Genomic DNA, 26,779 nt, shown 5'->3' on the forward strand with positions numbered 1-26,779 from the left:
TTTACATCCTATATGGGTGTAAAAGCAATCAGTGTAAAAAAAAAAAAAAAAATCTTCATCACCCCCCACAAGTAGTACAGTGTCACCATGGTGACACTGTACTGCTAGGGTGACAGTATGTAAAAATAAAAAATAAAAATAATAAATAATATAAAAAAAAATAAAATAAAAATGTAAAAAAAAATGTTTAAAAATTATAATGTTTGGTTATAAACTAATTTGGATTTTTTTTTTTACTAAAAAAATAACGGAATAAATTTTGGTCAAGATTTAGGATGAAATATTATTTATTTGCAAAATTTTATTAAAAAAAACACTTTTTTTCAAAATTTTTGGACTTTTTCATTTACATAGTAAAAAAAATAAAAATCCCAGCGGTGAATAAATACCACCAAAATAAAGCTTTATCTGTCTCAAAAAAATGGTAAAAAATTCATATGGGTACAGTATTGCATGACCGCGCAATTGTCATTCAAAGTGTGATAGCGCTGAAAGCTGAAAATTGCCCTGGACAGGAAGGGGGTAAAAGTGTCCGGACAGGAAGTGGTTAATATTTATTTTCTGATTAAGGGTAAATACTTATACTCAGCCACATTAAGAACGCTTACTTGAAGACATATGTGTGTTTCTATGTTTGTGTGTAAACAATTATTCCCATGCATTTATGTATCTACTGACAGATGTAGCTCCAACTGAAAATACACCCACATCATAGATTGTTGATTTTATCTACTGCCCATGTACAATAGAAAAAAAAAATTACATATATATATATATATATATACATATACAGTTGTGTTCATAATAATAGCAGTCAGACATCACTAACCTTATCAATCACTGTTTTTGGTAGAAATGATATTTCTACATGGCAAATAATTTACTAGCAGGTGTAGTAGAGTAATAGAAATCCAACAGACCCAACAGTCATGACATGCATGCTGCTGACTCTGTGTAATGGAATCACTAATTGAAAGGGGCATGTTCAAAATAATAGCAGTGTGGAGTTCTATTAGTGAGGTCATTCATTCTTTGAAAAACAGGTGGAAATTATTGCCCTTATTTAAGGAAGGAAGGCAGCAAATGTTGTACATGCTGGTTACAGTGCATTTCTCTCTGAAATTCTGAGGAAAATGGATCGTTCCAGACATTGTTCAGAAGAACAGCGTACCTTGATTAAAAAGTTGATTGGAGAGGGGAAAACATATAAAGAAGTGCAGAAAATGATAGGCTGCTCAGCTAAAATGATCGCAAATGCTTTAAAATGGCAACCAAAACCTGAAAGACGTGGAAGAAAGCGAAAAACTACCATTCGAATGGATAGAAGAATAGCCAAAATGGCAAGGACTCAGCCAACAATCAGCTCCAGGAAGATGAAAGAAGGTCTAAAGTTACCTGTGAGTACTGTTACAATTAGAAGACGCCTATGTGAAGCCAAGCTATCTGCAAGAAGCCCCCGCAAAGTCCCACTGTTGAAAAAAAGACATGTGCTGAAGAGGTTACAATTTGCCAAAGAACACATTGACTGGCCTAAAGAGAAATGGCGCAACATTTTGTGGACTGATGAAAGTAAAATTGTTCTTTTTGGCCAGAGACAGTTTGTCAGACGACCCCCAAACACTGAATTCAAGCCACAGTACACTGTGAAGACAGTGAAACATGGTTGCGCAAGCATCATGATATGGGGATGTTTCTCATACTACGGTGTTGGGCCTATTTATCGCATACCAGGGATGATGGATCAGTTTGAATACATCAGAATACTTGAAGGGGTCGTGCTGCCTTATGCTGAAGAGGAAATGCCCTTGAAATGGGTGTTCCAACAAGACAACGACCCCAAACACACCAGTAAACGTGCAACATCTTGGTTCCAGACCAAAAAGATTGACATTATGGAGTGGCCAGCACAATCCCCGGATCTTAATCCAATAGAAAACTTGTGGGGTGACATCAAAAATGCAGTTTCTGAGGCAAAACCAAGAAATAGAGAAGAATTGTGGAATGTAGTCCAATCATCCTGGGCTGGAATACCTGTTCACAGGTGCCAGAAGTTGGTTGACTCCATGCAACACAGATGTACAGCAGTTCTCAGAAACAGTGCTTATACAACTAAATATTAATCAAGTGATTCAAAGGAAAGCAAAATCTTCAAACATTTTTCAGTTTATATAGTGAATGTTTGAGTTTGTAAAGAATACAAACACTGCTATTTTTTTTTTGAACAGTCTAATATTCACTTTTCTTCAATTTTTTTTAGAGGAACAACACAAATTTGATATATTTTTCTTCATGTTTTGATTTGGAATAGAATGTGTAGTGTTCCCAATGCATTTGTGTGTATGGAAATAAAAGCTATTAGAAGGATTTTGAGCTTTATTCACTTTTTTCAACACACTGCTATTATTTTGAACACAACTGTATATATACACTATATTGCCAAAAGTGTTGGGACACCCCTCCAAAACATTGGATTCAGGTGTTCCAATCACCTGCATGGCCACAGGTGTAAAAAACCAAGCACCTAGGCATGCAGACTGCTTCTACAAACACTTGTGAAAGAATAGGCCATTCTCAGGAGCTCAGTGAATTCAAGCGTGGTACCGTGATAGGTTGTCACCTGTGCAGTCCATCCTTGAAATTTCCTTGCTACTAAATATTCCACGAACAACAGCAACTCAGCTACGAAAAATTACAGAGCGGGCTCAGTGCATGCTGAAGAGCGGAGTGCACAGAAGTCGCAGACTGTCTGCAGAGTCAATAGCTAAAGACCTCCAAACTTTGTGTGGCCTTCAGATTAGTACAACAACAGTGCGTAGAGAGCTTCATGGAATGGGTTTCCATGGCCGAGCAGCTGCATCCAAGTCTTACATCACCAAGTTCAATGCAAAGAGTTGGATGCAGTGGTATAAAGCTTGCCACCACCGAACTCTAGAGCACTGGAGACGTGTTCTCTGGAGTGATGCATCATGCTTCTCTGTTTGGCAATCTGATGGATGTGTCTGAGTTTGGCGGTTGCCAGGAGAACGGTACTTGCCTGGCTGCGTTGTGCCAAGTGTAAAGTTTGGTGCAGGGGGGATTATGGTGTAAGGTTGTCTTTCAGGGGTTGGGCTTGGCCCCATAGTTCCAGTGAATGGAACTCTTAAGGCGTCAGCATACCAAGACATTTTGGACAATTTAATGTAGGAACAGTTTGGGGATAGCCCCTTCCTGTTACAACATTACTGCGCACTGTGAGTCCTGACCTCACCCCATTAGAACACCTTTGGGATGGATTAGAGTGGACACTGTGAGCCAGGCCTTCTCATCCAACATCAGTGCCTGACCTCACAAATGCAAGAATGGTCCAACATTCCCATAGACACACTCCCAAACCTTGTGGACAGCCTTTCCAGAAGAGTCGAAGCTGTTATAGCTGCAAAGGGTGGGCCAACTCAATATTGAACCCTATGGACTAAGACTGGGATGCCATTAAAGTTCATGTGCATGTAAAGGCAGGCGACCAATACTTTTGGCAATATATTGTGTGTGGATATATATATATATATATATATATATATATATATATATACATACACACACCTCATAGATTTGTATGTACATGTATAAATTAGAATATATATATATATATATATATATATATATATATATATATGTTCCAAGACAGGAATTGGAAGGAAATCCCTAGCTTTTCTTAAAAAAAAAGGAAAGATAAGTGAGCAGAGTAATGAGCAGTTTGGAGAAAGGTGACACAATGCTGTCTACAACTGTGGGATATGTAATGAAAATAAAGTGTCTTCACGTACATGTAATCTTCAGCTTGTCACACTATCTGCGGGATTTATCCCCTGCGGGGGTTTATTAAGTGGGAGGAATTATGGCTGCACTGGGGACATCTGACAGCTGATACAAGGGAGTCGAAAAAAGAAGGCAAATTCTGTAAGGCATTTTTGTTAATGGTGAATGCTCTTAATGTAGATCCTCTCCAGAGCAGCTGTAGTAATAATAATTACTTACAAATGATACACAGTGGCATATGTATAATAAAGAAGAAGAAACAAGGATGGAATACAATAGCTTTTCTTATTATTCTCTTGTGTTTCATTGAACTACAGCTACAATGGGACATTATATAAGGAACTATAATTGAAAAACTACATATGGGCAAATGCTGGTCACCGATGCAAGACTTTAGGAAAATGTATGATTGCAAAGAAGAAATGTTGAAATCAAACCTAATCATCAACAGTTACTAGAAATTGCACACAGTACTGTAAAAATGGTAAGTGGCCAAGTCAGTTTCTTATACAACCATTTAGTAGTAAACACATAATTCATTTCTGACATCTCTGTGTCCCAAAATGAAACAAATAATGCCTTAAAGGGAAATAAAGATATTTTTCTACAGCATGGTGATTTGCAGAAAAGACCTGTCCCTCCTTAGAATGGTGTCACAAAAACATCATTACAACTGTGGTCCCGGCATAGGAGTTGTTTTGTATATATGCTAAGGGCCTGTGTCAATGAGCATTTGTTCACGCCAAATGGATTTGCATGCCAAGTCTATGGCAATGCAAAACCCATTTTATGTAGTTCAACTGCAGGTCATGTCCGCCTGTCATTGAATTCTGAGTGATAGCAGAAGCATCAGAAAATTATGTCATATTGATACCATCGATCCAAGCCATTTAAAAACTGCTAAAAAAAATCATGTGCAATGCATGTTTTTATGCATTGTTTACCTATGAAAGCCAGCAGATATCCTGTACTTGATTATTTCCGCTCTACAATATTATTACTAACATCTTTCAATAAATACAATAGCATTGTTTTCTTACAGCAATTTTCTTTTTCTTTAGGGCCCATTTAGACTGCGTGTTGCATTAACTCACTTCATTATTGTGCATGCCTCATTAAAGCAGACTGCTTTGAAGCACGCAGCATTAAAGTAGCCTATTCATTTTGAATAGGCTGGCAGAACACCTTAAAGTGGAACTGCACTGAATCTGAGCACCACAAACCAAAAATGCTATATAATTCATTTTTAATATTCAAAACAACCTTCTCTATCCATCCATGTCTCCATGCTTTATTTTGCTGAGAAATCATTTTTAAAACACCCCCTAGCATTTCTGACAGTGGCTATTTTGAGTAAGGGCAGATGATTCATGTAGCAGTTACTTCCTGGAATCCATCTGTCCTTAGCTCAGGCATTGGCTGAGCTGAGAACACTGCCTTTCCTCCTGAAGACTCCAGGGATGTATGACATCATTTGCCTAGGCATGGAAACAAGGAAGTAAATGAAGGAAAAAAAAAGATTAAAACAAATAAATATGATATACTTTCCTATCTGTATACTAATTCTAGCAGCATACGAATTAGAAATAGTGCATTGTGGTTGAGAGAGTGAAGTTCCACTTTAAAGAGGATATTCAACCTGTTTGAAAAAAAATAAAAGTCAGCAGCTACAAATATTGTAGCTGCTGACTTTTAATAAAAGGACACTTAAATGTCCAAGGATCCAGCACTGGCCAGTTCTTTGCCAGTCTTTGGGTCCCTGGCGCCAGCATGTGTAATTTGGGAACCCAGCTGTGACTCCTTGCGGCTTCACACTGCACATGTGTGACTGGTCCCACAGCCTCCTGGGACCTGTGACATGTCCCACGAGGTTGCTGGTGGTGGGGGAGGGAGAGGGTTGGGCCCAACTTCCGATGAAATCTCCTAGGCAATTTGACCGGAAGTTGGAGCAGGTACCTACCAAAGCTAGGTACCCACTTCACCCAAAAATATGTCAAAAATGTTAGAGAAGCAAGGAGGAGGATACAAAGCAGAACTTCCCTTTCAGGGTTAAGTTCCACTTTAACTCACTAAAAAATGTACCTAACCAGAATGCACAGATGGCTATTTGTGCACTATACTGGGTTGAAATATATGTGTTAACCGTTCCCCGACCTCCCTATAGCAGAACTAATGCTGCGCAAAATCACGTATATATACATGATTTTGTATTTACGGGTAGGGGGCATGTGTGCGCCCTACCCACGCCGCCATTGTCGGCTACAGCTGTCAACCACTGGATCCCAGCCGGAGATTCCCTGCCTGAACCTGGCAATCGCTGAGGAACACTGATAGGGGAGAGGTCTGTATGTAAACAATACAGATCTCTCCCCTGTCAGCTCCAGTATGCTGTTGAACAGCAGAGCAATACAAAGCAGCGTGCTTGCACAGTAAAACACACACAGTACACAGTTAACCATTTGATCACCCCAGATGTTAACCTCTTCCTGCCCAGTGCAATTAGTACAGTGTCAGTGCTTTTTATTAGCACTGATCACTGTATTAGTGTCACTGGGGATGGCAGTGACAGTTAGTCAGTTCCTCCCCAGTGTCAGGATGCCCTCCGCAGTCTCTCAGTCCCGCTATGAGTTGCTGATCACCACCATTACAAGTATTAAAAAAAAAATTCCAGTATATATACCACCATTTGTAGACAGTATAAATTTAACGTAAACCAATTAATTTACACGTATTGGGATTTTTTTTAGCAAAGATGTGTAGCAGAATTTATGATGTAAGCCTAAATTTATGATGAAATGTGATTTTTTTTTATTTTTTACTGGATATATTTTATAGCTAAAAGTCAAAAATATTGTTTTTTATTTCGAAATTATTGGTCTTTTTTTGTTTATAGCGCCAAAAATAAAAAATGCAGGTGATCAAATACCACCAAAATAAAGTTCTATTTGTGGGGGAAAAAAGGACATAAATTGCATTTAAGTGCAGCGTTGCATGACCACGCAATTGTCAGTTAAAATAACACAGCAAAGTATCGCAAAAAATGGCCTGGTCAGGAAGGGGGGTAAATCCTCTGCAGAGCAAGTGGTTAATGTTTAAAAAAGTAGTCAACTATTCCCACTTTGAATGAATATTATAGACTAATCATTCTATCTATCTATCTAGAGGAATATGCTTGTTTTCCTTTTCCTTTGGATGCACCTGGAAAAACTTCACACTGGTAATCTTCTTCTCACATTGATTTAACACAGAATTGGAATACACAATGGAGAAACAAGCAATATAATTTGAATTCACCAAACCACTAGTTCATTCCTTCTGCTGATGCTAATACTTGTTCCATTCATAAGGCTGCCATAGATTTTGATTTATGTTAGCTTGATTGATTGGGATTTACCTATTACGTGTAGCAATTTCTATTTTTTCGTTCAGTTTGACGTTGAGTAGTTTGAAAACCCATTTGTTTTTACTTCTCCCTAAAAAAGTAAAGAAATAGGCTCTTGTCTTTTTAGAACTACTGCTGTTGTTCCAGCATGCAAAGATCTTTTTGCATCTGATAACCTTGGAGTCTGATCATGCTGTGTATCTGAAACTGGTGCAAACGTGATTGGATTGCACACAAAGGAACTTTTACGGACTCTATTTGTGTACAGATTTTAAATGTAGTTTACACTAGGAACAGAGAAGAAATGGTTTTATCCTTAACTTTAGCTTTGCTCATCCCAGTCCTTCAAAAAGTATATGACATAAGTGCCCCAAATGAGGCTGAAGCCACTTTCTATTCAGTGGATGCTCTTAAAGTGGTTCCATGAATGAAGTTATAAAAAACCTTCAGTATGCAGCTTCCCCCTCCCCCCCTCCCCTTTTATACTCTCTTCAGTCTGATTCCGATCCAGAGATGCGCACAAGAGCAGAAGCTCTCCCAGGTCTCTACCTCCTCACTGGCTGAGACACAGCAGCGGGAGCCATTGGCTTCATTGGCATGGGGCTGCAGGTAAGTATGATGTGTTTGTCATTAAAAAAATATGAACCTTTACAATCCCTTTAAATTTTGTACTTCTCTTAGAAATTATCTGTCAGGAGTTGGCTCTCCAACATTTAGGTGGAGACATTTTAATTTTCAGGAGACTGCGCCCAATATACCATTTGGCAAAAACCTTAAAGGGGTTGTAAACGTCTGACTTGAAACATGAACAAAGCATATCCTTCTATAGTGTGTGCTCATCTCAATCCAGCACACTAAGTGTTATTTCTGTCTGCTACCTCGTTCCTCTTCTATCTGACAGGTTTTCCTGACAACAAGATATAAAAAGATGACAGGGGAGGAACTTCCAACACATAGCCACTGATTGACAGCCTCAGCCCTGTTCCTGTGTTAAGGGGGGTCATTTCCTTCAATCAGCTCTCAGAGCTCTCCTAACTGAGCTCTCCAGAGTGTAACTTCACCTCCTGCTTTCTGAAAGCTCAGATAAGCTGTATAAATGCTGTACATTGAACAGCTGTTACAGAAGAGAAGACAGCAGATAAACAGGTACAACTTATGTAGGAGGATTTGCTTTATCTCTGTGTATCACCTGAGGCTAGTCTTTTCAATGTCTATGTAAGGGTTTACAACCACTTTAATTTTTTATTTCATTGAATTATTTTCTACCAGGGCAGTTTTCTGCCAGACTGAGAATGTTCTACAGCAGGGGTGTCCAAAATTTATAAGCAAAGGCCAGTTTACTGTCCTTCAGTCTTTAGTGGGGCCGCACCATGACCATCAGGAGTATAAAATGTCCTGGCATCAGTGGTAGTAGACAATCCCCCATTGTTGTCTTAGCCAATGAGGAGGCAAAGACCCGGGACAGCTGAGGCTGTCATTCACATCGCTGGATTGCGATAGGGCTCAGGTGGTGTCAGTGAAAGGAATTGTGCCCCATCAACAGTGTTATTGGGAGGAATTGTGCCCCAACATTGGTGTCATTGGGCCCCATTGTTGGTATCATTGGGATAAACTGTGACCCATCATTTGTGTCATTGGTAGGAATTGTATCCCTTCGTTGGTGTTAGTGGATGAAATAGTGCCCCAAGGGCCGCAAGCAAAGGGCCACGTCCAGTACCCGGGCCACAGTTTGGAGACCACTGTTCTACAGGGTTTGGACTAGACTGGTAGTATATTGGCCTTTTTGAAGTTTAATATAGTCTCTGTAACACTACTGTGTTGAATATGGAGAATTGGGGAAACATATCCCAACTGGCAATCCAAACTAAAAACGTATCCAGATAAGTCAGTGCTTCTATATGGTTTGTCCAGCAGGAGCTGTCTATTTTGGGTTGATTCTTATTACTGGTATTTTTTTAGTGGGGTGTTCTTCCTATCTAACAAGGTTTCCTGAACCCAGGGACAGGACAAGAGTCGGTGGGGCTTAGGAACAGCCATCCTGGTGTGTAACACTCTTACCCAAAGGGGGGAAAACAGTCCTCACGAGCATGCTGAAAACTGGAGATGGGCAACAAGTGAACGATGACTTCCCCTCTTCCAGGTTGTGGCTTTCTGTCTGCTCTTACAGCTACTGCCCACACACTACTCTCCAACATGCCCCTGGTGCTCCAGCCACTCAGAGTTGACACGAAAAACACACCATGCATGAGAATCTGCTCACCCACCCCCAGCTACTAGAAAGAAAGCAAATGACTAAGCATGCACAGTGCACCCTCCATGCCAACTATGAGCAGCCTGAGCACAGGGGCCATAAAAAATGGCATGCCAGAGGCAGGGTGGTATGCATTAGCAGCAAGGGGGGAACAGTTCCAAATTTTTGCTCTGGGCAACTTTGTCCTTGCACTTCTTGGACCATTCAATCAGACATAGAATCTGGGTCTGCTGATTTACTGCTAAGCAATTTTCTATCAAGCGGTATTAAACCCAAAACTGAAAATGTAATATATTCCAGCTTATAAATCATTAAATGTGGTGGTTGCATTTGTTTTCTCTCTTCAGGCCTTTTCCCTCTGTTTTCAGCTGGTGATCTAGCCAGTAACACATTTTCTGTCTCTGCCTACACTCTGGATGAAAGAGCAACACCTTTGGACAGCAACATTGTCAATCTTAAGGAAGGAGTGTTGTATGCGCTAGCAGATTTAAATACACTAACAAATCAAAGCCAAACTCCAGATAGCACATTTTAACCTCCCTGGCGGTATTCCCGAGTGTAGCTCGGGGTACAATTTCAGTACCACAAGCGGTATCCCCGAGCTACACTCAGGCTTACCATGCAGCGTTGCTCAGGGATTCCCTGCAGCGCTTACCTTGTCCTTCGCTCCCGCGATGCATCCCCTGCAGCGTCCCCGGCCATCTCCTCCGGCCGATGCCGGCATCCGGCTTCCGTGTTCCGATCCCTGCGAGCGTCGGGATGTACGGGACTTACGGGGGCCGGAACCGGTGGCAAATTAAAAAATTTTAGAAACTGTTCTTTTCATAAACGAATATAACATAGTAAAACATTACTGTTTCAAAGCATTTCACATACACTTTGTCCCTAGTGCTTTGTCCTGTGCCCTGCCTGCATTTTGACTGTTCTTTCTGCCTGGAAACTGAGAAATGTCCATGGAGTCCAAAAAGCGTTGCTTTAGGTCAAAAGCGGTTTTAGACCAGCTAGAGAACAGCGATAGTAAATTAGAACTACTAGCAGAATTGAGTGATAATGATTTGTGGGGAAATTCGTCATCAGACACTGAAAACGATTCTGCGACTAAGATCAGTGATGTGTGAACTTGCCGCTATATTTCAAATTTCAGTGTTTTTGGTTTGATTATATTATTGAATTAAATTTATTATTATATTATTATTTTTTATGATTATTTATTAATTTATAATTTATGATTTCGTATTTCAAATTTTATCATACCCGGGATGTTTACTAGACTCTTGTTCGGACAGATTTCAGTGAGTTGTTCCTAAAAATTACAGGCCTACAATAGAAAACGCCAAATTTCCATGCAAAATAATGGTACCGCTTTCAGCACAAATCTGAAATAATCATACCGCCAGGGAGGTTAAGCAGTTGCAGCAACAGTTTCTTTCCTTTTGCAATAAAGGTTTTACAAGAAATAAATAAAGGCTAACCATTGTAAGCACACCTGTGAGTGGTAAATGGTTTGTCTCAACCCTTTAACTGCTGCATCTGCAGCTTGTTCTGTTGAAAAACAACAAACTTACTGGCCAGATCATGAGGTGAAAATAAAAGAAAGCCTAATGCAAGATAACAATTGCAGTCATCTAAGAAATGGCAAGCTACAGCATAATAAATGTTTGTTTTTGGGTTTCCTACCACTTTCACTTATTGTGGACCACTGGTTCTCCCTTTTAAAACAATTAGTTTAGATATAATCTGTTAATAACTAAATGACATAATTGTGATTATGTTAGAATAAGCTTTCACTGGGAGACCAGTATATATTCTGAAATGCTCATAAACTCTGCAGATTAGTTGAAAATCGCTGATGCTCAGCAAAAGTGATGTCTATGTAGGGTTTCATTTTTGCCAGGGACTTTCTCCCTTCCAGATGGGCTTCCTGTCATTGAAAGAAAGGAACAGTATTGAGGTTCATTTTACTTGAACCATCCACCCCATGTAACCTGACACCTCAATTTCCAAGAAAAGATGTTTCTCCAGTAAGAATGTTCATGCTTTAACCTGGCAGCCAGCATAACTGATTTTTTTTTACTTAACCACTTCAAGTCCGGACACTTTTACCCCCTTCCTGTCCAGGCCAATTTTCAGCTTTCAGTGCTATCACACTTTGAATGACAATTGCGCGGTCATGCAACACTGTACCCATATGAGTTTTTTAGCAATTTTTGAGACAGATAAAACTGTATTTTGGTGGTATTTATTCACCACTGGGATTTTTATTTTTTTGTTATATAAATGAAAAAGTTCAAACATTTTGAAAAAAAAGTGTTTTTCTTGTAAAATTTTGCAAATAAATAATCTTTCTTCATAAATCTTGGCTAAAATGTATTCAGCTATCTTTTTAGTAAAAACAAATAACCCAAATTAGTTTATAACCAAAAATTATAATTTTTAAAATATGTTTACATTTTTATTTTTTTTTATATTATTATTTATGTTGTTGTTTTTTAACATACTATCACCCTAGCAGTACAGTGTCACCATAGTGACACTGTACTACTTGTGGGGGGTGATGAAGATTTATTTTTCTTTTTTAAACTGTGATTATTCACAGATTTCGCTAGTAGTAAGCAATGTCAGAAGTGACATCTTGCTTACTACTGTTTAAGTGATCACTGATTGGCCAATCAGTGATCACATGATCGGGACCTCACACAGGTCCCGTACAGTGATCGGTGTTCTGCTGCGTCCTCCGGACACAGCAGGCACCGGAACGCGGTGCTGCACGCTCCCAGGGAGCACGCACAGGCAGGGAATGCGGGAGGACGTTTATAAATGGCCACCTGCTCCTGCACTGCTCCCATCCAGCCATTTATGTACATGGGCCAGACGGGAAGTGGTTAAAGAAGAACTCTGGGATAGGCAAAAAAATCTCCCATTAGTATACCCCCTATACAAAACACTAAACAGTTGATACAACTTTGCAAATCATTCCCATTGAGGAGAAAAGTCTATTGAATTTTCATGACCTCATCTCTGTAATTCAATATCTGCTCTGCAGGACAGCAGGGATGATATCACATCCTCTCCTCTCTCTCTGCAGTAAAATGAAACTACAATTCCCATCAACCAAAGGGAATTATAGTGAATGTCGGCAGGTACACTAGGCCTGTACATGTTCAATGTGTCTGAGAGTCTTCGTCGGCCCACCAATGGAAGTGGGGTTGAATGACATTACTGCTTCCTGGAGAAAGAATTTCATAAGGGATGTGGCATGACTAGTGGCTGGGGGAATAGGAGGCATAGCAGCCATTGGTCTTACAAAGAGGAAACCAAAGAGAATTAACGGTTTGATTTAAAAATGAATATGTTATTTCAGAACAACTACTGAGTGAACCAGAAGATGGATGACATATTCAGTAAAGGTAGGAAATCAGCAACAAGGACATGTAAAGAAGTTTTTGCCCGGATTCCTGCCTTAACTTGACCATGACAAAAAAATCATGATTGAGAAGATCCCTGTAGATACTAAGGTCTAAAATAGGGAGCTCGGAGATGGAAGAGTTTCAGTTGATCACATTTGCAATGTATGGGAAAGATGTATATCAGCTCACTAGAAGTACCTAAGTACTCAATGTAATTGCCTCCTTTGAAAATGGCTATAAATAAAGGAGAGTTTCTACCCAGAACCTCTCCCTTGAAATCAATTTGTTGACTGAAACTGTAATTTCAGTCAATGTGAATTATATTTTTTTCATTTATTTTCTTAGAGGAAATATATAATAAATAACTTGATCTAGCAGTTGTTAGGAGTGGAAACAAGAATTCCAATAGGTATTTTGTAAAGGTTTTATTATTACTTGTATTTCTTAAGATGTATTATCCAGGCATCTTGTACATATTCTTTTGAGTTAGGCCAAAAGTTTTGTCCCTACTAGCTTTAAAATGGAACTAAGCCCACCGATTTAACCTTTTCCCAAAACAGTTACAATGATTAGAAGCTCTCAATCGCAAGTATGCATCAAGAGCTGCACATGACAGCTTAAACCAGGGGTGAGCAACATGTAGATCATGATCTACCAGTAGATCTTGGCCAGGTGACTGGTAGATTGCAGTCTGGGCTTGCTGACCCATCATCCCAAAGCATCAAACAGAGTGCAATGCAGAGGGGCTACTTGTAAAGTTGGAGCTGTAGTAGGGAGCAAGAACTGCATAAGTTGATGTCTCCTTTGTAGTGCTGCTTCTACGCCCTGTCATGGATTGTGGGTGTAGCACCAGCGATAAATGACCCATTCAAGTGAGGCTACTCTGCAATTGCCCTGCAACCTTGTGTAGTACAGCAAACAAGGGGTTAAACAGACAGCATTGTGTTGCTTTGTCACCACCTGCTTTAAGTCCTTGGACCCCACAGAAGCATGCAGTTGCGGGGCACTTGCTGAGTGGCTCATTTACTTGAATGGGTCTCAGTTGACAGGCGGTAGCACCCACCAAACGTAACAGGGGTGTAACTCCTGCTGCGGCATGTGTACACCTTTGGCTGTTGCCTCAGCAGCTAAAGAGGGGTAGGGATTGAGGGTGGTAAAACCGTGATTCAGCTGCAGGGTTTTACCCCCCCCCCCCCCCCAATTTTACATGTGAGCAATCCCTTAGGGTGCCGCTGCCGATTACAACCAAGGCTCATTCACAGGTACAATAGGCACTGCTGCTCCTCTGCAAAGTGATTCCAGTGTGTTTGACAGGTGGTGAGGAAGTTATATTTTGCCTCCATATCACCTGATTTAAACCCTTGATTGCTGTGCAATGCATGTGATTGTGACACGGCAGTATGGCAATTAGAGGTTTAAATCAGGTGTGAGGAGGCAACACTGTGCCCGGTGATCTTTGACTTCTCCCATGTTGTTCAGGTAGATCTCCACCTCTTTAAGGTTGCCTACCCCTGGCTTAAAGGGTAAATTCACCTTTGAGAACATGTTAAATGTTCCACCCATTTTTAGGGTTCACATAGCTGCAGCCACACCTGCTGCCCCCTACCTCTGACAGATTATCTGTCTGATTGACTATCTGTCAAATTTGAAAACAGCATGGCCGTGCGGGGCTCTGCCCACATGGCCGCATCATTCATTCATGGACTTCCATGAATGAATGAACTGCAAGTCCCAACAGCCTTAGCGCCTGTAGGCTTGTAGTTTTCAATGAACTACCACAGCGTTGTGGAGCGCCATGGTACATCATTGAAGCTTCCTGCCAGAATATCTGCTTGCTCATACATCCCGTACGGCAAGCAGATATTTTGACAGATCTGCTGGAGACCTGCATGGCATCAGCGATCTACTGATTGCTGGTGCAATGCTTTCCAGGCTCCTGTAGACAAAAATAATAAATGCACATTTTATTTCAGGTAAAATAATGTGTATTTATTATTATTTTTGTCTAAAAGGTGAACTTATCCTGTAGCCTCCCTGGCGGTATTCCCGAGATTAGCTCGGGGTAAAGTTTCAGTACCACAAGCGGTAACCCCGAGCTACACTCGGGCTTACCATGTGGCGCTGCTCCGGGATCTGTTCTTCACTTACCTTGTCCTGCTCTCCCGCGATGTCCCTCCTGCAGTGTCCTCTGTAATCTCCTCCGGCGGATGCTGGCATCTGTCATCTGGGTTCCGTCCCCTGCGAGCGTCGGGATGTACGGGGGGACAGAACGGCGGGAAATTTGAAAATGAGAAAAAGTGACATTCACAAAATACACTAAAATCACATAGTAAAACATTACTGTATCAAACCATTTCACATACATTTTGTCCCTAGTGCTTTGTCCTGTGCCCTGCCTGCATTTTTACTGTTCTTTCTGCCTTGAAACTGAGAAAAGTCCATGGTGTCCAAAAAGTGTCCCTTTAGGTCAAAAGCGATTTTACACCCGCTAGAGAACAGCGATAGTAAATTAGAACAACTTGCAGAATTGAGCGATAATGATTCGTGGGGAAATTCATCATCAGAAACTGAAAACGATTTTGCGACTTTGCTCAGTGATGTGCGAACTTTGCGCTCAATTTCAAATTTCAGTGTTTTTGGTTTGATTATATTATTGAATGAAATGTATTATTATTATATTATTATTTTTTATGATTATTTATTAAATTATAATTTATGATTTCATGTTTCAAATTGTAACATACCCGGGATGTTTACTAGACTCTTGTTCGCACAGATTTCAGTGAATTATTCCTAAAAATTACAGGCCTACAATAAAAAAAATACATATTTCCATGCAAAAAAATGTACCGCTTTGAGCACAGAAATATGGACATAATCAGACTGCTAGGGAGGTTAATATGCTGAGAGTATGTTGTGCGTGCGCTCTCAGCATGGAAAAGCAGTTCCCAAGGACGCACATGTGTACGACCAGAAGGAACAGGTTAGAGCTGCCAAAGTGCACTCAACACTTCTCATTCTTAGCTGAATTATAATCCACTATTAGGAAAATAAATATAAATAAGATAACCTTATACTTTATATATTTCACCCAATAAACTAATTTTTGTCTTAGACTCAATTGAAAAGTTGCATTGTGATCTTTTTTTTTTTTAGTCATCACTGTTTTTGCCACCCTACAATTTGTCACCAAATAGACCTACAATACAAAGTTGACAAAAGACTTGGTTGCAATTACCGGTACTTATCGCTACATAGCCCCTTCTCCTCTGAAAGGTGGCTAAGTGGTTAGTACTCTTGTTTTGCAATGACAGGGCCCGAAATCTTATTGCAACCAGGGCTCTACCTGCCCTGAGTTTGTATGCAATTCCTGTGTTTGGATTTCTTCCAATTACTCCAGTTTCCTCCGCAGCCAACAATGTGCTAGTAGGTTGCTGGACTTCTGACCTAACTGGCCCTACAGTGTACATAAGCATAGCTGTGGTACAGATATTAGACTGTGAGTTCTACTGGGGGTTGTATATGCTTTTATCTGCTCTACAAAGAGCCACTAATATGTCTTTTCTAAAATTTTGGGAAGAAAATGACAAAAAAAACTGAAAAAAAATGTAAAGTTTCCACAGAGAACAAGTTGTGCTTTGGTGCATTCCCTTTTTAAAATGATGTATTAGGAAGTGATATGTGATTGTTTTATAGTGAATATGTTCTTGTTACACTCCAAGCATAAAAAATGACATTATTGTCCAAATAAATATATTTTATAGTAACACATTACAGATGTAAGAAGATTGTTTATTTGCATACAGTTGCAAAATTACCTGAAACTAAACACTGTCTGCTCTGCCTTTACCTGCCTCATCTGAAATATCGCTCTGTCATTGTGGTAATATAAAATGAATAAGACTTGATTTTGTGTTGTACAGTAATGGAGCAAACCTGTCAAGTGTGGCCTAGTGATAGGTATACATAACATGGAGTTTAGTGATTCTATTCCTTTGCTGCCTCTCAATTCTCAAGTCGCAGGTCTCGCAAGCATGCTAGTCTATGACAGTGAGACGGTCTGCAATCCGCTGGTATCACAGGAGCAAAGGTTCTATGAAATGCTACCCAAAGAGATGAGAAGCTTTACCCCCAAATACAACGGTGAGTGCTTTCCACACTGGGACTGTCCCATTAGGGCAGAGTTTCTCAACCAGGGTTCCATGAAACCCTCGGGTTCCTCCAGAGGTTGCTAGGGGTTCCTTTAGCAATGAGCAATTTTTACCTTTCAGATAAGTTCCCACTGACACCATTGATCTTTTTAGCTATCTGAAATTCTTCCCACTGACCATCAAACTAATGTATCATAAGTTATAGACATAGCAATTTTTTTAGCAGGGGTTCCTTGAGATGGGTTCCTCCATGTTGAAAAGGTTGAGAAATGCTGCTTTAGGGTGTCACGTTGTGAAGTATTACAACTAATATGAGTGTAATTGTAATTGTAAGACTTGAGATTCATTTTTCTAAAGAGCATTCATAAAACCTAGAGCAACACCTGACAGACAATACGGACAACTGTGCAAATGTCATCTTTGTTTTATAGAATTGTTTAATTGATTGATTGAAGTACCACAATGTTAAGGTGCAGGACAGATTGTTTGTTACATTTGAACATAAAATGGAGGCAATTCAAAACAATCTGGAATTCAAGTTCTCTTTTTCTCCTAAGAATTCATTCACACGGTTTATGATTAATAATGTGCATATAGCTGCAACGAAAACCTTAACGCATGTTACATGTGTCAGCTCATTGTGATGTATTTTTCAATTGCACTAACATGCATTGAAAAAATGGTGCATGTCTGTTTTTACAGACTTTTGGTGCATCGCCAGCACGTTAAAACAACGCACCCGGACTCCAAGGTATAAATGGGTTCTATTGCATACGGTAAGTCTTGCCATAGATCAATGGTGATCAGCTTCCTTGATATGGAGGCCTCAAGTGCAGCCCTTGACAAATGTTCAGTGTCAAAGACAGCTGACACACAACAGCATATAGACTTGGGCATGATCGGAGAGATAGTAAGAAGCAGGGGCGGACTGACCATTTGGAAACTCGGGCACTGCCCGAGGGCCTGGGGTCAGTAGGGTCCCCATGAGATGCCCCTGGTACCTTTTTCATAGGCTTTTTTTGAGTTTGGGCAAGGACACAGGGGCCCCATGATCCCCTATTGCCCGGGGGCCCCATGAGTTGTCAGTCTGCCCCTGGTAAGAAGACTGCAGATGTGATACAAAAGATGGTCAGAGACTGCAAACATGGTACTGGACTTGGTCAGAGATTGTCGGCATGATACAAGAAATCATCAGAGATTGCAAACATGCTACAGGGGATGGTCAGTGACTGAAGACATGATACAAGAGATGGACAGAGACTGCAGACAAGATAAGAGGTGGTCAGAGACTGCAGATATTTTACAAGACTTTTTCAGAGACTGCAAACATGGTACAGGACTTTGTCAGAGACTGCAGACATGATACATGAGATGGTCAGAGACTGCAGACAGGATACAAGAGCTATGGACAGGGTACCTGAGATGGTTAGAGATTGCAGACATGACACAAGAGGTGATCAGAGAATGCAAACATGATACAAGAAATGGTCGGAGACTGTGGACATGCTGAAGGAGACTGTCAGAGACTGTGAACATGCTATAGAAGTTGTTGGATACTGGGGGCATGTTTTAGGAGTCCTTGACTGGAGACATGTTACACACGACTGCTAGAAATCACTGCTATACAGGGCAATAGAGAAACGCAAATTAATATCTTCAAGGGGCCCAAGTTCCACACAAAAAGTGACAAAAGTTTGCATGTGGCCCCTGGGCTGAAGGTTGAGCACCAGGCAATAGATGGATGTTAGGCAGAGGTGGGAAGTCTACTCATGTGTGAATTGTTGTTCCAGCAGTGCACACAAGGATCACCTCCTTGTTTCAGTAAACAAATGCAAGATATGTATGCAGGGCCATAGCACCAATGAGGATAATTGAGGAGGCTGGTGTGGGATGAGGGGACACTGAGGCCAGAGTGTCCATACCACCTGAGGCCTTAGTCTCTTCAGCGAAGTAGAGCCTGTTAACAGCACAGTGAGTGCTGTGGTCATTTAGTATGGAGACAGTGGTAGTTGCATGGCTATCTTTGGTGTCAGCACCATACAACACTAACCTGGAAATGTTAGTAGATCAGGGACATCACAGGTGAGTCAGTGGGGCAGTGACTCAAAGTAGTGAAACTACTATAACAGTATGACAGCCATACAACCAGCATTTACAGAAGGAGCTATCAGCAATTGCAGCCTCCATACTTCCTTAGTACAGATTTACTATTATGCATATGGGGCCTGCTGTCAGCTGTTCCATGTAGCTGCCGATCCTTTCCCTCCCCACCCACATTGCAGCCAGAGCAGCCTGTGTAAAATCCTCTTCTCATGCTGGCTGTGCTGCAATTCTGTTTAAGATACTCCCGCATAGCTCACCCCTTTCTTTCTGGTAGCAGAGCAAAAGACCAACCAGGGTGGAGAGAAAAGTAATTGAAATATCTAGGAATAAAATTAACTGTCCCCTCCAAGAACTTGTATAAATTTAATTATATCCCATTGTTAAATGAGATCAGGGATGAACTAAGGAAATTAATTTGATAAAAATAATGATTGTTCCAAAAATATTATATAAATTTCAAATGATACCAATTAAACTACCAGAAGTATACTTTAGATCAATTAAAAAAATGTTAATAAGATTTATTTGGAGGAATAAAAAACTGAGAATAAGCCAGGAAATGTTATGTAGAAATAAAGAGAAAGGAGGATTGGGAGTCCCAGATTTAAAAAGATATAACTCGGTAATAATGGCGAGAATTTTTGACTGGACATATAATGCAGAGGGGAAAAGCTGGGTAAAAATAGAAAATATACTAAGTAATACTAAATTAAGTTGGAATTGTATGGTTACCTCCACAATACAGAGGATTAGCAGACAGCACAAGTTTGTTCACATTTAATGTTTTAAGAGTTTGGGATGTTTTACACGAACAGATGGGATGGGAATTTTAGTTCATTGTTAATGCCCTTAAAGTCCACAGAGTTTTCCCCCCCCCGGGTAAAGAAGGTATCACAGGGACGTGGATTAAGAAGGAAGATGCACAATTAAGGGATAAAATGGTGGGGGAGGAAATAGGATCACTTAAGGAATTGTAAAAAAAAGAGAAGCTTTTACGAGAATGGATGAGTGGCATTATTTTCAATTGAAACACTTTATAGGAAAGCTTCTAAAGCCTTTAAGAATAAAAGAGGATTGGAATCCTTTTGAGCACTTGTTAGGTACACGGGGAGATGGGAAACACGGAACCTCTAAAATATATAAGATTCTCACTCAAATAAACGCAGATATAAGTCCTCCATATATAGAAAAATGGGAAAGAGAAATAGGAGTTACAATAGATGCGGAAAAACAGAGGAAAATGTATAGAATAATCCACGGAAATATAAATATGCAGTAGGTAGAAATGAATTATAAGTGTTTGGCAAGATGGTATATCACACAGAGTGTGGCACACAGATTGAGTGGAGACCATTCACCTTTATGTTGGCGTGGATGTGGAGGTAGTGGCACAATGTATCACATATGGTGGGAGTGTTCTAAAATACAAGAGTATTGGGGGAAAATAGTAAGCTTGATTCAGAAAATTACAGAGGTTGATATTCTAGTAGACCCAGAGATTTGCCTTTTTGATAGTACTAAGCTTTCAGTTTATTGTACTATTTGAATGCAGCAAAGGGACTGATACCCAAGTATTGGAGAAGACAGGAGGTGCCGAAAATAAAAGACTGGATGGATAGGGTGGATCAAATATGTAAATTGGAGGAACTTTATCATTTGAATGAAGATAAGATGGAGAGTCACCAGGCAAGATGGAACAAATGGGAGAAATTCAAAAAGTCAAGGCTAGCCTTAAAGGTTATGGGGGATTAACATAGAATAATATGGAAACATATTTTGTTCTTCCTTTATAGGGATTACGATCTCCAGAAATGAACAGGAAGGGGTCAGGGATTGGATGGGGGGGGGGGGGGGGTGGGTGGTAAATAGGTAGGGGGAGGGGGGGGTTTGATAATAAGCTAAGGTTTTAATGAGTATGTTTGCATAACTTGTTTATCTGAAAAATTGATGCATATTTAAATAAAAAAGAAAAGACCAACCAGGGAGCAGGAGAGCTAGCCAAGCAATCTCATAAACTATGATTTTGTGCCAAGGATCCCAAGAAGTAAGGATCTCTATCTGTCAGCTCCTCTCACCCAGGAGCCAATTAGAAAGAAGACGTTGGCGGCAGACTGAGGAAGGAAGCGGAAGTCTAGGCTAGAATGCTGAGTACACAGACAGTCTTCCAGTGCAGCAACATCATCAGCCACACAGTGCGGGCTTGCCAAACTTCAACTGCATCTACAGCTATATAGAGCGGGTTCAGGCCATCAATCCATGAGGGCCCCCCCCACCGTTGGTACCCACAGCTAAAGTGGAAGGCTCTAGCTAACACAGTTTCCCATCCAGTTCTTTAGAGTATACCTAAAGGCATTTTTTTTTATTTGGATAGAGAGCAGAAGGATTAGACTGCTTGTCAGTTTTTTTTACAGTTTCTGCCCCCCTTATGGAGATTCACCCTCTCTATTTGACCTGTTTACCATAATCATTGAAAGCGAAACTAACAGTAAAAGAAAATCCCAAATTATGGGTTGTCCCACAAAAAAGTAAAAGAGGTGAAATCTTCCAATGGGGACACTAGTGTCCTGGGAGTCCCCAAGGAATTCACTTAATTTTCAGGAATTTCCTCTCACTTCCTGTTTGGCTGTAGGGCAGGAAGTGAAGAGAAATCTCCACAATGGGACACAGATGGAGAAAAAAATATGACAGGGGTTATAACCCTACCTTACTCTATCCAAAATGAAGAAAAAAAATTGCCCAAAGTTCTACTAAGCTTCATACACACAATGAGAATATTGGAGGAATGGTTGCTGTTTTTTTTTCTTGCATACTAGTCTCATATCAAAAAAGAAAAGGTTACTAGAGTTACAAAAATTCTCATAAAACAATACACCTTCCCGCGATGATTGAATGTATTGTATTGTGTTGTTCTTGGTCACTCGATTGTTTACGGATAAATAATATGCTGATTAAACGAAAATTGTTCATTCTGTTATTTTACAAGAAAAAATTTTGTGCTTGTCGCTTCGGATAATTCAGCATGAACTGCCATGATCGGCTCTTGAAAGCTGTGTACTAATGATCAGATTATCGTACGATTGCTCTGAAAGTGGTATTTTGTGTCCGATTTTCTCATCATGTGTACTAGGCATTAGACACTACTGTACATATGAAGCATACCATTTGCCAGTGTCACATCACCTGTTCTAGATTACCCTGTTAGTTCGGATCCACGTAACCCCTTCCTGAACCTGTTTGCTTGCCCTTTTCATTACTATTAAGCCTTGTTCAAGTTATTCCTGCCAGAGTTCTTCCTCAAGTTCTCATCTTCTTGAACTGGAAGTATCTGGAAGCCACTTACCATCACCATTAGAGCACCACCAAAAAGGGCCAAACCACGCTGGCAGAAATAACTATTTTTTTCCCGTTTTTGTACATTTTCCCTCCCTGTTCGTAGTATTTTCAAAGACTTTAGCATTTTTTCCAACTTCTGAGAACACTGAAGTCCTGCAGGCAGACTTATACCTAGCAAAGTCACTCCAGGGTCTAAGCCAGCATAGCCTCCAGGGGTTTATACTACCTGTTCCTGGCTGACCCTATGATACTCTAGGTGACTCTGTTACAGTTTTGGCTGATTTGTAAAACCTGGGGCTAGTTACATGTAAATATTCTGTATTTTAAAAACTATTATATAAACGAAAAAAAGACCAAAAATTTTGGAAAAAAGCAATATTTTCCTACTTTCTGTTATAAAACATATCCATTAAAAAAATTTAATTTCTTCATAAATTTAGGCCAAAATGTATTCTGCTACATGTATTTAGTAAAAAACAAAAATCCCAATAAGTGTATATTAACAGGTTTCTGCAAAGGTTATAGTGTCTACAAGCTGTGGTGTATATATGCTGCAATTTACCCAGTATGATGCTATACTGGTAATGGTGGTGATCGGGAACTTATAGTGGGACTGTAATAGTGTGGCGAGCAATCTGGTGCTGGCTGGGAGATACGCTAACTGGCTAATTAACATTGACATCAATAGTGACACTAATACAGTGATCATTACTAATACCGTACACTGTCACTGTACTAATTACACTGGCTGGTAAAGGTTTAGGCAATCAAGGGGTTGATTGTGTGATTAACAATGTGTAATGTTTATAACATACAGTATGCTGCTTTTACCTTACTATATGGCTGTTTTTTCTCCCTGCCTTGCTGGGTGAAAAAAAACAGCCAGATCTCTGTTCCCTGTAAACAGAGTTCTGTGTTTTGTAAACACAGAACTCTGTGTGTGATTGGACTTTAGCCAAATGATTGGCTGAAATCAGCTAATCACAATCACAGCACAGGTCAGCAAGGGGCACGCATGTGCAAACCTGCAGACCTTGAAGAAGGCAGTTATTTATATATATGTGACTGTGTCTGCCCGTGCCACCCCATCGTATTAAATGTACAACATCGGGCGACAAGTGACTAAGTGTATCACCACTTATCTCTATCTACCTTTACCTACTTTATTTTATGACAATATATTTAGGGTGTTTTACTAAATGCTCTGATGCTCGAGTTCTTTAAAATAGCTTTATAACTGGGCACTAATGTCACTGTCAGTGATTTATCTGTGAAATTGTGTGTCTGAGTACTCAGCCTGGGGTGTCAAAGAGTCTGAGGTATTTGGGAAGGTCACGGCCAGCAACAAGGCTTAACAGGGCCCATCTTAACTAGCGGCTCCTTTGGGGGAAGTGTTAAACATACAAACCTCCACACATACAAACATCCTGTAGACTTATGTGTGTACATATACATATACTGTATGTATGCACTCCTCAATACTTTGTTCAAGGTGTATACTAATCTTTAATGATACTTAAAGGATAAGTTCACCTTTGGGAAAATATTACATGTTCCACCCGTTTTTAGGGTGGAACATGTAACATGTTCCCAATGCTGCTGCCGCTGCCGCTGCCTCCGCTGCCACCTGCTGCCCCCTCCCTGTGATTCACGACTCTGGCTCGCCACCACAGACGATGCAATAGGAAGAAGGGTCAGCCGCACACCAGAGGATTAATAAATATAATGCATATTTATTGATCCATAGAACACACAAAACACCATGACATGAATACAGGACCTGATAACGCGTTTCACACGATCTCGTGCTTAATCCCGTACTAGCTGTCAGTATTAAAAAAAGAGTGCGGCCATGCCAGGATCTGCCCACACGACTGCGTCTTTCATTAACAGAGTTCTGTGAATAATTGAACTTTAAGTCCCGACAGCCTTAGCGGCTGTCATCTTGTATTCCTCATTGAATCTTCCTGTCAGTATATCTGCTTGCCCATACATCCCGTACGGGCAAGCTGATATACTGACAGGTCTGCAGGAGACCTTCATGATAGCCATGAAAATAGTATTCAAAGTGCTAAGGAAACAGCTTCTTTCTGCAATTCCTAGATAGAATATGAGGAATGGAAATATTTCAAGGTGTACAAATGAATGTCACAGGCATCAGCGATGACTGGCCGTATTTGAGGGTTACCGGGGCACCTGCAGCAGAGGAACTTGTTAATAAGAACATACTGTAGTCGATATTCAGAATAGAACAGGAAAAGGTTTCTGGGATCCAGAGTCCAGGGACAGCATACAGCTGCAAAAAAAAGTATGTTAACCCCTTGGGATTACGTGGAGTTTTGCATGAATTGGGCATAAAATGTGCTCTGAACGTCATCTAAGTCACAACAGTAGAAGAACACAGTCTGCTGAACATAATACTACACACACATTAGATGTTGCCATGGTTTAATTGCACATAACATGTAAACATTCACAGTGCAGGGAGGAAAAAGTATGTGAGGCCCTAGCTTAATGACTTCTCCCAGAGATAATTGGAGCCAGGAGTGAACCAACCTTGACTCCAATCAATGTGATGATATTGGATGTGTTGCTGACAGCTGTCCTGCCCTTAAAAAACACACACCTGTTTTGGGTTTACTGGTTTCAAGAAGTACTGTCTGATGTGAACCATGCCTCGCAGAAAAGAGCTCTCACAAAACCTACGATCAAGAATTGTTGACTTACATGAAGCTGGAAAGAGTTACAAAAGTATCTCCAAAAGCCTTGATGTTCATGTGTCCACGGTAAGACAGACTGTCTACAAATGGAGAAAGTTTAGCACTGTTGCTACTCTCCCTAGCCATGGTCGTCCTGTAAAAATGACTGCAAGAGCACAGCGCAGAATGCTGCATGAGGTAAAGAAGAATCCCAGAGTGTCAGCTAAAGACCTACAGAAATCTCTGGCACATGCTAACATTTGTTGACACATCTACAATAAGGAAAACATTAAACAAGAATGGAGTACATGGGAGGACACCACAGAGGAAGCCATTGCTGTCCAAAAGAATATTTCAGCACGTTTGAAGTTTGCAAAAGAGCACCTGGATGTTCCACAGCACTACTGGCAAAATCTACTGTGGACAGATGAAACCGTGGTTGAGTTGTATGGGAAGAACACACAACACTATGTGTGGAGAAAAAAAGGCACAGCACACCAACATCAAAACCTCATCTCCACTGTAAAACATGGTGGAGGGAGCATCATGGTTTGGGGCTGCTTTGCTGCCTCAGGGCCTGGACGGATTGTTGTCATTGATGGGAAAATGAATTCCAGAATTTATCAAGACATTTTGCAGGAAAACGTACGACCATCTGTCCGCCAACTGAAGCTCCTCAGAGGATGGGTGATGCAACAGGACAATGACCCAAAGCATACAAGTAATTCAACAAAACAATGGCTGCAACAGCACAGAATACACCTTCTGGAGTGGCCCAGTCCTGACCTCAACCCGATTGATATGCTGTGGCATGACCTTAAGAGAGCGATTGACACCAGACATCCCAAGAATATTGCTACATTGAAACAGTTTTGTGAAGAGGAGTGGTCCAAAATTACTCCAGATCGTTGTGCAGGTCTGATCTGCAACTACAGGAAACGTTTGGTTGAGGTTATTGCTGCCAAAGGAGGGTCAACCAGTTATTAAGTCCAAAGGTTCACATACTTTTTCCTCCCTGCACTGTGGATGTTTACATGTTATGTGCAATTAAACCATGGCAACATCTAATGTTTGTGTAGTATTATGTTCAGCAGACTGTGTTCTTCTATTGTTGTGACTTAGATGACGTTCAGAGCACATTTTATGCCCAATTCATGCAAAACTCCACGTAATCCCAAGGGGTTCACATACTTTTTCTTGCAACTGTATATCAGGGATCTGTTCATATAAACTGGGATTAGAATGTGGATACAGACAAAGCAGGAAATGAGATTTAAAAAAATGACATGTAAGCTGTAGTCTGTCAATAGCATTACCTACTTCAAGACCAGACTGTTTCACCCTCTTCCTGCCCAGGCCATTTTTTAGTTTTCAGCGCTCTCACACTTGAATGACAATTACTCCGTCATGCAATGCTGTACCCAAATGAATTTTATATAAGTTTTTGAGACAGAGCATTTTGTGGAGGTATTTAACCACCACTGGGTTTTTTGTTTTTTTGCTATTGTAGCGCTACCCCCGCAGGGGCCACTTGATAATGCTTGTCCCAAGTGGTTGCCCTGACCTTGAAAGTGTCCCGACACCTCTGACACACTAGGTTCGGATATATTTCAACATGAAATGATAATGCAAGAGAAACGATTCTTTAGTAACACCTC

The 26,779-nt window shown here is 40.5% G+C and overlaps 1 protein-coding gene across 1 annotated transcript in view; it reads left to right on the forward strand.

Moving 5' to 3' along the window:
* The first annotated feature begins 16,797 nt into the window (after positions 1-16,797).
* Positions 16,798-26,779, forward strand: part of IP6K3 (inositol hexakisphosphate kinase 3) — a 236,650-nt gene continuing 226,668 nt past the window's right edge. The window contains 1 exon segment of the mRNA XM_089673602.1: positions 16,798-16,978. Coding sequence (XP_089529728.1) covers positions 16,807-16,978 — 172 coding nt within the window. The 5' untranslated portion in view covers positions 16,798-16,806.

The sequence above is a fragment of the Staurois parvus genome, unplaced genomic scaffold, assembly GCF_062004578.1.
Source record: "Staurois parvus isolate SC_StPar_1 unplaced genomic scaffold, SC_StPar_1.0 ptg000142l, whole genome shotgun sequence".
NCBI lineage: Eukaryota > Metazoa > Chordata > Amphibia > Anura > Ranidae > Staurois > Staurois parvus.